Below are 17,113 nucleotides of genomic sequence, written 5' to 3' on the forward strand. Positions count from 1 at the left end.
AGTGACTCTTTTGACATATGTATGTACCTGGATATGTCTTCAACATCCCGTACCGTATCGTATTTTAAGATATTGACGATCATATCTGATGTTGGATGTTGTAGTCGCAGGTGTATATCGGTCAAGTTTGTTTGCGAGTGACCTGTGGTCCAAATAGCTCACTACCGCATACTTTCTTCCCCTGGTGAAATAAGATTATTATGTAGTACCTTATTTTGAATGAGATATGAAGAATAAATGCATCATAATCGCATTTAAAAATGATTCAAAAATCTCAACCAAAACGATTGAAATATGTTCACGAATATGATCAGAAAATGGCTGTGGAAAGCAGTCAAATATTACACTAAAACAATTAAAGCTCAATTTTACAATGATATAAAATGTGAAAAAAAACAATTTCGAAATAGGAATCATTTTTCTCCCGACGATACATTAATTTTCGAACAGAAAATGCTTTTAAATTAGAAAGGTTTTAATCATCTTGGGGTATTTTATTATATATTTTAATATTTTTTGATACAAATTTTCAAAAAATACTGGCTGGGTTATAATGAATACATATGAAAATATCGGACCAATATTGCCACAGGGAAATAGAAAATGAGATATTGTATTTATTAAAACAAAATTACTTACCAGAAAATATCATTAAAACCTTAATACAAAGAGCAAACATTACGAGAATTATGCAGAAAAACGAAACCCCGAAAATTTATAAATCAGTCACATATGTAGCTCATCTATTAGAACGGCTAACAAGATTAAACATTTACAATAAAGAGAAAATAAAAATCGCCTATAAACCCATAAACACTTTAAACAAGATATTTAATAAGACAAAGTCCAAAATCCTCAAAGGAAAAAAGCAACTTAATTTACCAAATCCCCTGTAACGGAAACAAACACGAAATTTGTAACAAATTATACGTTGGAACAACAGGGTCAAAATTAATATCACAACACAAATCTGACTTCGAAAATTGTTAGGATTCAAGTATCAAAAAAACAGCACTAATAACCCACTGTGCATTTAAACTTTTTGCAAATCAAATGGAACTATATCAAGATGAATACATTTTTTTTTTATCTTTATATTAATATTGGAGAAAAATTGCAAAGTTTACAAACGGCAACGGTTAATAGGACATGTTTCTGAATTTCACTTCTTCATCAGCTAGCTTCTCGGGATCTGAGTATTCAGCGCGATATCTCCAACATTCGTACTTCATACTAATGTGCCTTTATCCTTTCCGCCATGAATGCCCCGCTGCTACTTAGAGACCAATTACAAAGCTTGAAATAGCTTAACTTTTTAGGTTCCTATTTTGAGAGTAGTTTACTCATCCTGATGCAAATTCCGTATACTGGAAGCTGTACGATCATCTAACATGATTTATTGACAATCTTACATACCATAAGCTTTCTATCTCGGTAAATTCGAACATTGTATGATCCAACTTAAAAAATCACAGCAAAAACATACAATTTTTGTTGCCGGTGAATGTGTGGAAGGCGAAGAAACTGAAGCATAGCTGATGATAAAAGTGAAAACAGCCAATTACATGTTGTTGTACATATGTTTAGAACACAAAATGCATATGTTTAGGTACACACATGTACAATATATGAGTAGTTAGTATTCATAGCATGTGATTTAGTAGAGGGCGTGCGTATAGTAAACCACAAATTGGGTGCGGATATTCAGTAAAGTTATTTATATTGCTAATGGTAAATGAAAAAGAAACATAAGCAGGATCAAAAAATAGACTTGACAGATGTCGCATTTGAAGACGCAGAATATAAGAGAAACTGAATTGAACCGAACTGGGCGGATGCAGGATGCGCCAGTAGTGGTCGCAGCAAACGGCGTACTGTAGTTGTTGTAACTAATACATATGTACACGACCAGTGCAATCTCTAACAGCGAGTGATTATAACGAAAGGACAAACATACTGCCGAAAAGCTGTGTTCGTGTGTGCGTAAAGAAGGCAATGCCAATGGGCGGAAGGGTTTATTATTAAGATGACGTTTGGGAAAGGTAAAACATTTGCAGCTAAATGCTTTGGAATAAAGTACATGAAATTAAATGTACTACTGATTTTTTTATTTCGTTATTGTCGTGATTGTCATTGGTGTAGCCAATTGTAAAAGTAGTTGTTGTTAGCTAGTTTGTCATGGTCTTCTCGTTGGAAATTGTTGTTGCATTTTATGTTGTTGACATTGCTGCTGCTGCTACTGCAGTTGTGGATGTGGCTGCTATTCGGCTGCTTACTGGGTCACTAGGACTTTTACTCGATGTCCTTGCAATGCAATGCAATACATACATATATAGATAATTGTATGTATGTATTTAGATGCATATATTGTTATGTGGACATGTTTGGCAATATTTACTTAAAAGTGGTCATGTTTTACAGTGCAATAACACACACACACATACCCATACGTAAGTGTTATTGAAATATAACAATACATGTGATTTCGCTCATATGCGCATACGTACATATGTATATGTATATATATTTGTGCATATGTACATATATATTGCACTTATATATTTCGATATCTGCATGTGTAAAATTAATCTCAGTTCAGTTGAGTTTTAGTTCTACATTTATTTTACTTTCTTCATTTTTTTTTCTCAAAAGTGCATATGCGAAATTGTTGCTTTTTGTTGTTGCCACCACAGTCCGCTTTGCTGCGTTACAATCGCATTCTACCCTCTACTTCCAATCACTGCAGCAGCAATATTGTGAATTTGTTGATTAAAATCTTACCCAAAAAATATTCACTTGCATGCTGGTCCATAGGTACAGTGATGTTGAATAGGACTGCCATATAATTGCTAATCTTATTTTGGCACTTGTCTTACAAAACCTTTATTTTACATATTCATACTTAATACATATTAGTTAACGAATATAAGTCGTTCTACGGAATTTTCATAAGATAGAATTATCCTTAATCATTACGAGGCAACCGTCAACATAATCTATTTTGAATCGTAGCTATATATCTCTGACGAAAAATTTACCAATTTCAGTATGTGCATTATGAGCTTGCATTTAGGTTTGTAAACTTCCGACATAAACTGACTTACATACCTACTAATAATATCAGAAGCGAGTGAAATCTTTGGTGATTGGGCCCAACTGCAACACGCTGCCGAATGTATCAAGCTGAGCTGGTTACAGGTGATAACTGTAATTTAAAATAAACAAGTAAGGAAGGTTAAGTTCGGGTGTAACCGAACATTACATACTCAGTTGAGAGCTATGGTGACAACATAAGGGAAAATAACCATGTAGGAAAATGAACCGAGGGAAACCCTGGAATGTGTTTATATGACATGTGTATCAAATGAAAGGCATTAAAAAGTATTTTATGAGGGAGTGGGCCATAGTTCTATAGGTGGACGCCATTTAGGGATATAGCCATAAAGATGGATCATGGTTGACTCTAGAATGCGTTTGTACGATATGGGTATCAAATGAAAGGTGTTAATGAGTATTTTAAAAGGGAGTAATCCTTAGTTCCATAGGTGGACGCCGTTTCGAGATATTGCCACAAAGGTGGACCAGGGGTGACCCTAGAATTTGTTTGTACAATATGGGCATCAAACGAATGGTGTTAATGAGTATTTTAAAAGGGAGTGGGCCTTAGTTCTATAAATGGATGCCGTTTCGAAATATCGCCATAAAGGTGGACCAGGGGTGACCCTAGAATTTGTTTGTACAATATGGGTATCAAATTAAAGATATTAATGAGGGTTTTAAAAGGGAGTGGTGGTTGTTGTATAGGTGGTCGCCTTTTCGAGATATCGCCATAAAGGTGAACCAGGGGTGACTCTAGAATGCGTTTGTACGATATGGGCATCAAACGAATGGTGTTAATGAGTATTTTAAAAGGGAGTAGGCCTTAGTTCTATAAATGGATGCCGTTTCGAAATATCGCCATAAAGGTGAACCAGGGGTGACTCTAGAATGTGTTTGTACGATATGGGTATCAAATTAAAGGTATTAATGAGGGTTTTAAAAGGGAGTGGTGGTTGTTGTATAGGTGGTCGCCTTTTCGAGATATCGCCATAAAGGTGAACCAGGGGTGACTCTAGAATGCGTTTGTACGATATGGGTATCAAATGAAAGGTGTTAACGAGTATTCTAAAAGGGAGTAATCATTAGTTCCATAGGTGGACGCCGTTTCGAGATATCGCCATAAAGGTGGGCCAGGGGTGACTCTAGAATTCGTTTGTGCAATACGGGTATCAAACGAAAGGAGTTAATGAGTATTTTAAAAGGGATTGGGCCTTAGTTCTATATGTGGACGCCTTTTCGAGATATCGCCATAAAGGTGGACAAGGGGTGACCCTAGAATTTGTTTGTACAATATGGGTATCAAAAGAAAGGTTTTAATGAGTATTTTAAAATGGAGTAATCCTTAGTTCCATAGGTGGACGCCGTTTCGAGATATCGAAAGGTGGGCCAGGAGTGACTCTAGAATTCGTTTGTGCAATACGGGTATCAAACGAAAGGAGTTAATGCGTATTTTAAAAGGGAGTGGGCCTTAGTTCTATAGGTGGACGCCTTTTCGAGGTATCGCAATAAAGGTGGACCTACCTTTTCGATGCTCAATGGAAAAGTCATAGCTTTGTAGTGGCTCGATCCACCGTGCCAATTGTCCTTCCGGATTACGGAACTGCAGAAGCCATTTCAACGCTGCGTGATCTGTCCTGACGCGGAATCGCTGGCCGTAGAAGTATTTGTGAAAATGTTTAATGCACTCTACCAATGCCAACAGCTCTCTCCTCGTAACACAGTAGTTCCTCTCTGGTTTTCCAATCGAACGGCTGTAATATGCAACTACCTTCTCCTGTCCATCGACCAGTTGTGATAAAACGCCTCCTGTGCTTTCAACTGCTCAGCCAACTGAGATGTCATATATGTCTTTTGCTCTTCCAGTTAAGTTTCCATCTTGGATGTAATCTGTGTCGACATTTCGGAAACACGCGTCTCCTGTGCTTCAATCTTAGATGTTATACGTTTTCTGTTCTTCCATCTTCGATGTTATGCGTGTCTCCTGCGATTCCACTTGAGATGCCACTGTCGATGTTTGAGCAGTTATTGCAGCCAATGTCATGTTGAAGTCTGTGCTCGTAACTGTCTGCGTAACTGTCTCTTCCATTTTTGTTGTTTCCTCGCCTTCAAGATGAAAGTCATACTCTTCCACGTCAATTCCTTCTAATTCCATTGCCTCTCGTAGTTGTGCCTGAAGTTCGAGTTTAACGCCGGTTGTATTCAATCCACGGCTCTCCAACTCCTTCTTCAGTTGCTGGATCTTCAATTCACTGAACTTTGCCATGTCCTTGTTGTCCTCTGGAATTTATTCAACAATTCCTCTTCTGACACCAATTGTAACGAATTTACTTGCAAATCCTCTTATTTGCAACCTTCTGCTAAGTTCGAATCACTAAACTGTTGAATAAATAACTCCAATATTGAATAATGGAAAAATGGCCTTTATTAAAGTACTTCACAATAACACTCAAACTTTGCACCGAATAGCTTGCTTAATAACCAAACTGATTGATAGCTCAAATGAAACGCCTCTATTCAAAATAATACTGCTCTTGCTCGCTAGATAGCGTCTTAATCGAAATCTCAAATCAAACTGAATTCCAGCGCCTCTACAATTGCCGCCTTTCATACTCTCGGATTTCAACGTTCGCATCTTCTAGGCGCTTCCAGAATCTACTAGTCCAGCAGCTCTCAAACTTCTCAGCTGTAACTACAATTGCATAATTTTATAGTTTTTCTAATTGCATACTTTCAGGAGTATCTCAGATATATGCATGGGTCTGTGCATTGACTCTCCGCTGCTCGTATACGCACATGGTACATATGTGTAGACGCAATTATTGTTTCGTTTATGTAGATACATAATGATTGATCTATGGATGTGAATTCACGTCACTGCTTAGCATCGGCTTAGAGACGATAGCATCGCTCAGTGCTGCTAGCATTCGTTACACTACCCTCCACCTAAGTCTCATCGTCCCGATCAGACAAATCTCTCGATCTAACCGCTGCTAGCCTCTCCAAATGAACCACTTTCATTTTGGTTCGTAGTTTGCCAATGGTTTGTATGCGGTACACTACATCGTTGATCCGTTTTACAACTTTGTATGGGCCTTCCCAGTTACACTGCAATTTCGGGGACAAACCTTTTTTTCGTTGTGGGTTGTATAGCAGCACCAAATCTCCTTCCTGAAACCCTTCCGAATTAATTGCTTTATCGTACCACGCTTTCATCTTGTCACTCATAATCTTTGCTCGTTGCCTTACAAGATCGTGTATCTCTCTCAGCTCTTCTTCCAATACACCAGTGGATTACTTGACATTCCTCTCCGCATCGGCACCTATCCCATACTTCAGTCGAAGGTCATTGCCAAAAATTACTTTTGCAGGAGTTTGGCCCGTTGTCTCATGCACTGCTGATCGGTAAGCCATCAAGAATAATGGTATGCGGGTATCCCACTCCTTATGGTACTTGTCTACTACTTTCCTTAAAGGCTCCTCCAAGGTTCTATTGAAACGTTCCACCATACCATCGGACTGAGGATGCAATGCAGTTGTCCATGTTTTTCGAATGCCCAATAATTTACACATTTCTTGGAACACAGCTGATTCAAAATTCCTGCCTTGGTCAGAATGTAACTCCAGCGGTACACCATACCTTGCAACCCATTAGTTTTTAACCACTTCTGCTACTGTTCCTGCTTCTTGGTTTGGGATTGGATATACCTCTGGCCGTTTACTAAAATAATCCATAACCACCAGTACGTACTTGTTTCCGCGATTGATAGTAGGAAATGGGCCTGCGACATCCATAGCGATCCTTTCAAATGGTGCACCTGAAATATACTGCTTCATCTGGCCATAACTTCGTGTTTTGGGCCCTTTCGCTCTGTTGCATATCTCGCAGTTGGCAATCCACTCGGTGACCGACTGACGGCAACCAACCCAATAGAATCTCTGCTTAATTTTCTCGAGCGTCTTCGTGATTCCAAGATGACCTCCACTTGGACCATTATGCAGCTCGTTGAGCACGTCAGGAATCCTCTTTCTGGGAACAACTATCAGTTTCTTCTTGCATTTACCATCCTCACTTTCCCATACTCGATGAAGGCAACCGGATATCAATTCTAAACTGTTACACTGTGCCCAATATGACTTCGCAATGGGACTCTCTGCTGACATCTCTTCTCTGTTTGGTCTTTCGTTTCGTTCGAGCCCTTGCATAACACGTAACAGATCTGTATCTTCTAGCTGGCACTTTCTTAGCTGTTCCTTGTCCCATTCATCTGTACATGTTTTAGTCATTAGCCGGACATCTATAATGTCTTCTTTAGCCTCGGCCTTTGAACAGTGCTTGCATTCCAAACTACATGGTCTTCGTGACATTGCATCAGCATTTCCATGGGTGCTACCTTTTCGATGCTCAATGGAAAAGTCATAGCTTTGTAGTCGCTCGATCCACCGTGCCAACTGTCCTTCCGGATTACGGAACTGCAGAAGCCATTTCAACGCTGCGTGATCTGTTCTGACGCGGAATCGCTGGCCGTAGAGGTATTTGTGAAAATGTTTAATGCACTCTACCAATGCCAACAGCTCTCTCCTCCTAACACCGTAGTTCATCTCTGGTTTTCCAATCGAACGGCTGTAATATGCAACTACCTTTTCCTGTCCATCGACCAGTTGTGATAAAACGCCTCCTGTGCTTTCAACTGCTCAGCCAACTGAGATGTCATATATGTCTTTTGCTCTTCCAGTTGAGTTTCCATCTTGGATGTAATCTGTGTCGACATTTCGGAAATATGCGTCTCCTGTGCTTCAATCTTAGATGTTATGCGTGTTTCTTGCGATTCCATCTGTGATGACGTATACGTTTTCTGTTCTTCCATCTTCGATGTTATGCGTGTCTCCCGCGATTCCACTTGAGATGCCACTGTCGATGTTTGAGCAGTTATTGCAGCCAATATCATGTTCAAGTCTGTGCTCGTAACTGTCTCTTCCATTTTTGTTGTTTCCTCGCCTTCAAGATGAAAGTCATACTCTTCCACGTCAATTCCTTCTAATTCCATTGCCTCTCGTAGTCGTGCCTGAAGTTCGATTTTAGTGCCGGTTGTATTCAATCCACGGCTCTCCAACTCCTTCTTCAGTTGCTGGATCTTCAATTCACTGAACTTTGCCATGTCCTTGTTGTCCTCTGGAATTTATTCAACAATTCCTCTTCTGACACCAATTGTAACGAATTTACTTGCAAATCCTCTTATTTGCAACCTTCTGCTAAGTTCGAATCACTAAACTGTTGAATAAATAACTCCAATATTGAATAATGGAAAAATGGCCTTTATTAAAGTACTTCACAATAACACTCAAACTTTGCACCGAATAGCTTGCTTAATAACCAAACTGATTGATAGCTCAAATGAAACTCCTCTATTCAAAATAATACTGCTCTTGCTCGCTAGATAGCGTCTTAATCGAAATCTCAAATCAAACTGAATTCCAGCGCCTCTACAACTGCCGCCTTTTATACTCTCGGATTTCAACGTTCGCATCTTCTAGGCGCTTCCAGAATATACTAGTCCAGCAGCTCTCAAACTTCTCAGCTGTAACTACAATTGCATAATTTTATAGTTTTTCTCATTGCATACTTTCAGGAGTATCTCAGATATAGGCATGTGTTTGTGCATTAACTCTCCGCTGCTCGTATACGTACATGGTAATGATGATATGTGTAGACGCAATTATTGTTTCGTTTATGTAGATACATAATGATTGATCTATGGACGTGAATTCACGTCACTGCTTAGCATCGGCTTAGAGACGATAGCACCGCTCAGTGCTGCTAGCATTCGTTACAATATTTATATCTTACTGCTATGAAATTTTTTAAGCTTCCAAATGCATTCGTAAGGGTGTATGTGTAGAATTTCAAACATGAGCTTTTGCGTATGTTTAACATAGTGCAAGTATGACTGTGAGTTGAAATCAATAATTTTACGAGTAAGCAAGCCACATACTCACTTGTAGCAATCCAATAGCTTGTCAAATATGAACAATTTTCTAGTAGCTTAAAAATTAATGTAGCTTGACATATTTCTGTGATATGTACTACATTGTATGCATACAAGTATTGAATGCATTAATTAATGTGAATTAATAAATGTAAGTTTTTCAACTTGTCATTAATAAGGCACCACTATTTTCCACCTAGAACTAAAAAGTAGAAAATAATAAAATGTTAAGCATCTCCTTTATATAAATGAGCAAAAAATCAGCGAAAAATGTGTCCTTATATAAACCCATATTCTGGACCACCTTTGATTTTAAAATTTTGACAAAGAAATTGTAAAAATATTTATGATAAATAAAAATATAAAGCTGAAGCGTAATTAATTGCCTAAATGTGACCCGGCCTATGAAAAGGTGGCTTATGACTCCAAAAAAAATGTTTCCACTTTTTTTCTGGTCTCGATGTTTTTGAGACGCTCTTTCACGTGGTGAAAACTAGAAAGTCCTAACTCGCTTAGAAGTGTACTAGAGATGTAGAGAAAGAAGAGCAGAAATGAAAGACGATGAAGCCTTTGGTCCCTCGATGCCACTTTGGTGGCTGGTGAAGCATTCTCAGATTTTTTGATAGCATTTTTTTCGATGGCAATGAAGCCAAAATATCGGTCAGAAACTGATTTGTGCTTTGCCTTTTGGGCACGACTGTTCATAATGCAAAAGAAAAACTACTAAGAAACTGAAGAAATGCATTGTTTATCTTTAACAGCTGTTTCTCGCAATTTCTATTTTGAGTCATAAGCCACCTTTTCATAGACCGGGTCACATATATTGCTAAGTTGATTCCTTTTCTGCCAACTTTCCAATCCAATTAATGTACGCTACAAGAATATGTCTTTATATAAGGACACTTTTTTTGCTGTTTTTTGTCTATTTATATAAAGGAAATGCTTAAAAATTTTTTATTTTATTTTTTTCTTTCTTGCCGAATTAAAGTTATAGAAATGCAAGCTTTTTCGCTTTTTATAATTTCGCAGTTGTCAAATACACACTAATCCACTTTTAGCATCTATTGTTGAATCGCCTTCTTTGGCACAACCTCTAATACAAGCCACGTTTACTTTGTAATGTATGTAATGTTATGTAGATAGATTATCTACATAGTTGGATCATATTACATATTATATTTACGAATAGATATGTATGTGTGTCGCCAAGGCCCATACAATCCTTTAATTATGCTTTAACTGTAGCAAATCCGCTATTGGTCCGGCTGCATAGGACACTTTACATTACTCTAATCACAAAATCTGCAAATATTAACTCTGAGTTCTTTTATATATTTGTTTGTGTGCGATTCTGTATTATATATTTGTATTTTAGGATAATGCATTATTCGTGTGGTGTAATGGTGAAAGGGGCTTATAGAGATTTCTAGGCCAATTATATTGAGCTTTGAACTATAGTGGTTATAGCTCGATCTGATTCATATAAATAGTTGCTTCAACTAATAATCTTATTTGATTTTAGTTGTCTAGGAAAAAATCTTTTAAATGTTGTTAAATAATCAAGTCATTTTACTTAAAGCTAAGTTGAACTGGCCGGTCAATAAAGACCTCTCATACACTGAATGTGTCCATGAAGCCAACCAATTCCAAATATATCCGTACCACCTGAAAAGACAGGTATGTACCTGTGCGCATATGTAACATTTTTAGTACATTTTTGGCATAAACCGAAGAGTTATATTGTTGGTACATTTCTTTGAGATGGCGTCTAAAATTGGCAATCCACTGCTAGCGGGTCTGTAATACATATAAATAGGCATCCATCTGTAAAACAGACTCATACATTCACCCTCTAACAAACAGTAAGCGAACTCGGCATTAAACCCTGACATTAACCTACCAACAAATATCGCGCGATTATACCCCATAGCGATAAAATGAGGACCTTTCTGACACTACCGGTAGGGGTGCGTAGAGGACGTGCTGAACTATACCCGTAAATGTATAAAGTAGAGCAGAAAATGGATCTGTCCGACAGTATCCGTAGGGGTATAAAGAGCACCCGTCCGACACCCCCCTTCAGACATATATATGTACTATTGGTCTCTCCATAGGAAATTCTACAGTAGCCGTAGCTTTACAAATAGAACCTGTCTAACACTATCGGTACGTGTACAAAGAGGACGTGTTGAACTATACCCGTTAAGATATAAAGGGGAGTAGAAGACGGATCTATCCAACAGTATCCGTAGGGGTATAAAGAGGACCCATTCGACACTAGTCATATATATGTACTATTGGTTTTTCCATAGGAAATGCTACAGTTCCCGTAGCTATACAAAGAGGACCTGTCTGACACTACCGGTAGGGGTACAAAAAAACCTGTTGAACAATAATAGTAAGGGTTTAAAGGAGAGTAGAAAACGGATCTCTCCGACAGTAGGGCTATAAAGAGGACCAGTACGACACTACCCGTTCAGACATATACAGGTTCTATTGGTCTCTGCATTTGAGATGCTCAAACAAAAGCGATCACTCCGTCCCATATAAAAAGATCAAAACAGGCTGTAGTCGCATATTTCTTTGCTACTCAACACGGATTCATCCTAGAAAAATTTTAATTCTAAGATTAAGCTAAGCCAACGTTTTCTTTCCAAAATAATTTCTTCGTAACAAATCCACAAAGGTGCGATTGGCAGAACATCAACTTAAAGCATTATGAACGGGAATATCTGCTTTGAGGATCTACCTCAGGCCCGACGATAGGGGAGGGGGAATATGGGGATTCCCTCCGGCCCGGGGTTTCTGTGGGGGCCCGCGATTTAGAGGTACTAAGACATTTTTTTTTTTAATTCAGGAGTCTTTAGTTGTTCCATGTGCAATTTTTAAGCCGAATTTCAAAAGCAACGAATATCTGCATTTCGTTTTAATATTATAGTGAGGTGTGAAAAATAATTAGAACAAGTAAGGAAGGCTAAGTTTGGGTGTAACCGAACATTACATACTCAGCTGAGAGCTATGGAGACAAAATAAGGGAAAATCACCATGTAGGAAAATGAACCTAGGGTAACCCTGGAATGTGTTTGTATGACATGTGTATCAAATGGAAGGTATTAAAGAGTATTTTAAGAGGGAGTGGGCCTTAGTTTTATAGGTGGACGCCTTTTCGAGATAACGCCATAAAGGTGGAGCAGGGGTAACTCTAGAATTTGTTTGTACGATATGGGTATCAAATGAAGGGTGTTAATGAGTATTTTAAATGGGAGTGGGCCTTAGTTCTATAGGTGGACGCCTTTTCGAGATATCGCTATAAAGGTGGACCAGGGGTGATTCTAGAATTTGTTTGTACGATATGGGTATCAAATGAAGGGTGTTAATGGGTATTTTAAAAGGGAGTGGGGCTTAGTTCTATAGGTGGACGCTTTTCAAGATATCGCCATAAAGGTGGACCAGTGGTGACTCTAGAATTTGTTTCTACGATATGGGTATCAAACGAAAGGTGTTAATGAGTATTTTAAAACGGAGTATTCCTTAGTTCTATAGGTGGACGCCTTTTCGAGATATCGCAATAAATGTGGACCAGGGGTGACTCTATAATGTGTTTGTACGATATGGGTATCAAATTAAAGGTATTAATGAGGGTTTTAAAACGGATTGGTGGTAGTTGTATATGTGAAGGCGTTTTCGAGATAACGACCAAAATGTGGACCAGGGTGACCCAGACCATCATCTGTCGGGTACCGCTAATGTATTTACATATGTAATACCACGGACAGTATTCCTGCAAAGATTCCAAGGGCTTTTGATTTCGCGCTGCAGAAATTTTTCATTTTCTTCTACTTAATATGGTAGGCGTCACACCCATTTTACAAAGTTTTTTCTAAAGTTATATTTTGCGTCAATAAACCAATCCAATTACCACGTTTCATCCCTTTTTTTCGTATTTGGTATAGAATTATGGCTTTTTTTTCATTTTTCGTAATTTTCGATATCGAAAAAGTGGGCGTGGTCGCAGTCGGATTTCGGCCATTTTTTATACCAATACAAAGTGAGTTCAGATAAGTACGTGAACTGAGTTTAGTAAAGATATATCGATTATTGCTCAATTTAGCATGTTAACGGCCGAGCGCAAGGACAGACGGCCAACTGTGTATAAAAACTGGGCGTGGCTTCAACCGATTTCGCCCTTTTTCACAAAAAATAGTTATCATCCTAGAATCTAAGCACCTACCAAATGTCACAAGGATTGGTACATTTTTGTTCGACTTATGGCATTAAAAGTATCCTGGACAAATTAAATGAAAAAGGGCGAAGCCACGCCCATTTTGAAATTTTCTTTTACTTTTGTATTTTGTTGCACCATATCATTACTGGGGTTGAATGTTGGCATAATTTACTTATATACTGTAAAGATATTAAATTTTGTGTTAAAATTTGACTTAAAAACATTTTTTTTGAAAGTGGGCGTGGTCGTCCTCCGATATTGCTAATTTTTATTAATCATATATATAGTAATAAGAGCAACGTTCCTGCCAGATTTCATCATGATATCTTCAACGACTGCCAAATTACGCCTTACAAAACTTTTAAATTACCTTCTTTTAAAAGTGGGCGGTGCCGCGCCTATTGTCCAAAATTTTACTAATTTTCTATTCTACGTCATAAGTTCAACTCACCTACCAAGTCGTTATCGCTTTATCCATCTTTGGTAATGAATTATCGCACTTTTTGGGTTTTTCAAAATTTTCGATATCGAAAAAGTGGGCGTGGTTAATTTCCGATTTCGTTCATTTTAAATAGCAATCTCAGATGAGTACCCAGGAACCTACATACCAAATTTCATCAAGATACCTCAAAATTTACTCAAGTTATCGTGTTAACGGACGGACGGACGGACATGGCTCAATCAAATTTTTTTCGATACTGATGATTTTGATATATGGAAGTCTATATCTATCTCGATTCCTTTATATCTGTTCAACCAACCGTTATCCAATCAAAGTTAATATACTCTGTGAGCTCTGCTCAACTGAGTATAAAAATCCTTTTCCTTAAAATTTAAGAACAAATATTTCATTTGGCAGCTACCGACTATTGATAATGATTTTTTGGGCCTTCGAACAGTGAGGAGACAATAAAAACATAAAACCAAAATGTATGTTTACATGAATCCGAAATCGTAAAGTTTTCGTGGTGACACTGATGAAGGTTCAGCTTCAAAAAGTCTTCGAACAATACCACCAACTCTGTATCAAAGTCCAGATTATTTAAACGACTTCGATAACGGTACCGTGAATAATGAGTTTCTGCGATCTGAAGAAGTCAACGAAATAATTCGTCGAGGTCATCAAAAGTGTCCTGTTATTTTTCCACGTGATTGTCATGCAATCACGCAATGCTTTTTCTTGCCTACCATGTCGGCTGTTAAGTACCAATACTTTAAATCGACCTAAAATTTGTTTTGCGGATATTCGAAATTCCAGGTATGGAAGAAGCGATGCGATAAACTGTCATCACACGAAAATACTCAAGATCACATTAAATGTTATATTCAATGGCGATCTTTACAAAATCTAATTCAAAAGTAGGCTACAATTGATACACTTATCAATGAGCAGCTAATCACTGAAACTCAAAAGTGGAAAGAAATTTTATATAGAATTTTGGACACTATTTTATTTTGGGGTGAAAGAGGCCTAGCTTTCAGAGGCGAAAGTATATACATATCTGGGTGAACGAAAGAATGGAAATTTTTTGGGCATCTTAGAACTCATAAGCCTTTATGATGCGATACTTAGAGATCATTTGGGGAAAGTTAGGATTTCACAACAGCAGCACAAACTTTTACAAGTTCACTATCTTTCCCCATACAATCAGAACGAGTTTATAGAAATTTGTGCAAAGCACGTGAGGGAAACTATATTAGATCAACGCAAGAAAGCCAAGTATTTTGCTATTATCGTTAATGTTCTGCCTGATGCTAGTCACGTTGACTACGTTCATTTTGCGCTAACACTCCAGTTCAATTCGAAAGCAACAAATTTTACAATTCTAGGACGGTTTTTGGCTTTCTTTTTTTTTTGGTTTTAATTGACACTGCATTCGCAAGCGTCGAATGGCAAGGTGCTTAAAAGAGCCCTTAAAATGCCAAGTTATCTTAATTTTATTCAAAGTCAATTTGTCGTTTCATTTCACTTCTTCCTCCTTTATTCACAGTAGCTTCGTTATTCAATTCCGTTATTTCTCGAAATGTAAATTTTTCGGTTTTTTTTGGCACCACGCCAGGCACAAAATCAGTAATATGTATTTCAGAATCCAATATGCGGATTTTAGCCATGTCTTTTTTCACTATCTCGTTAGTTACTTTACGTATCTATATAAAAAACGTTTGGTCTTTATTTGGTACCACGCCAGATTTCAATTTTCACTGATTCCTGTTAGGAGTGCAAAAAACCACCCTAACTCCAGGTCAGGGAAGCATTGCATCTCCCAACTCCGCCAAAATCCAGCATGGAGCACAGAAGCCAACCTTTAGGCTTATTTTAATTTCCAACTCAACCGAAAAAGTTCAAAATTATTGCAGTTGGACCGAAGATGACACTGCACATCCACACAGCCGAAAAGACGAAAACGGAATGGTTTTTGTCTTTCGTGGATTGTAACCAAAAAACTAGTCAGGAAATCGCTGATTTAATTTGCCATACTCTAGGAGGTAAGCATCAAATCCCATTAAAAGATTACTCGCCTCGTGCAACCCATAGTCTGAGCTTATGTGGTGTTTATGCTGCAGAATGTTGTACGGCTGCAGTTCATTTCTTCGGAGTTGTTTTTTTAACATATCCGTGTCTAATATTTGAATGACTACCAGAGGCTAGTGCCTTCATAAGGCCTCGCTTCAGATTCATGATGTATATAGATTAAGCAGACACGTGCAACAGAGCTCATCACCCCACGACATAAATTCGTCTGTGGCTACTCTAATACCAGCGTACACAAAGAATATGACTTTGTCATCTCAGTCAATCAATTTTAATCTTTATAAGGAGATGGAAAACATTGAGCTAAAAACCGCTCTGTATCAACTACTATCAACGATCGAGCGCAATTAATGCTTTTTGTGAAGGCTACCGTGAGTAAGGCTTCCCTATGTCGCAGCGGATCCGTCCAATATTCCTCTAGTTTCTAAAAGCTGCGGGCCGCTTTCTGATTGATAGATACCACAAGAATCAAACATGTGACATTCGATATGTGCGCTAGGCTCTCATCTTGCTCGAATTCCATATTTACTTGATTGTTTAAGCACCCTCATTTCTGCTTGCGAAGTTGGTTGAGGAGCTGATCCGATAAGTTTGACCTTAGCTATTATTATAAGATCTTTGATTGTTGTGTTTCATTGAAATTTAATTTTTTTTATTACCTTGTATGCATATTTGATATATGTATGTATGTGGGGTGAATTTGTTTACAAAAATTATATGAATTACACAACTCTACCGGCCGTTTTCTCAAGAAAACCTTGTTGCTAACGAAATTTGTTTTTACAGGGCGGGTTAGTTTTAAAGTTCCCTTTCCAATAAATCATTTCTTTAAATATTATTTCTCTATATCTAACTAAACTCATCCCATCATTTGTTTTTAGGAATCTCGTGGCAAGAGACCTCTTAAAGTTTGGGATAGTTGGCGAAATGTGCGCAAAGGCGTAGTTGTTGGAACATTTGAGGAGCTATTAGTCAGAGGTAAGGGATACCTAATCTGTAAAAAAAAACTGTTATTTTGATCTAATGATATTGAATACACCAACAGGAAAGGATAAATTAGGGGTTCCTGCCTCAGAACCAGTGCGTGTTGTTCTGGAGTGCGATGGAACCCAAATCGAAGATGGCGAGTATTTTCGTACATTGGCAAATAATACAGTGCTATTACTGCTAAGGCAAGGTGAACGCTGGTATCCAACTGGTGTTGATGTTATAAAGGCTGGTATGAGAGATTTGGTTTAACTTATTGAGAGAATATTATGTTTATGTTTGTAC

At 37.9% G+C, this 17,113-nt stretch overlaps 1 protein-coding gene across 4 annotated transcripts in view; it reads left to right on the plus strand.

Annotated features, from left to right (window-relative positions):
• Nucleotides 1-17,113, plus strand: part of Drep2 (DNA fragmentation factor-related protein 2) — a 74,369-nt gene that overhangs the window by 46,356 nt on the left and 10,900 nt on the right. For all 4 annotated transcript variants that reach the window (XM_067776518.1, XM_067776515.1, XM_067776517.1 and 1 more), the window contains 2 exons: nt 16,723-16,819; nt 16,887-17,060. In XM_067776518.1, the coding sequence (XP_067632619.1) occupies nt 16,723-16,819; nt 16,887-17,060 (271 nt within the window). The remainder of the gene's footprint in view (nt 1-16,722; nt 16,820-16,886; nt 17,061-17,113) is intronic.

The sequence above is a fragment of the Eurosta solidaginis genome, chromosome 3 (assembly GCF_040869045.1).
Source record: "Eurosta solidaginis isolate ZX-2024a chromosome 3, ASM4086904v1, whole genome shotgun sequence".
Classification (NCBI taxonomy): domain Eukaryota; kingdom Metazoa; phylum Arthropoda; class Insecta; order Diptera; family Tephritidae; genus Eurosta; species Eurosta solidaginis.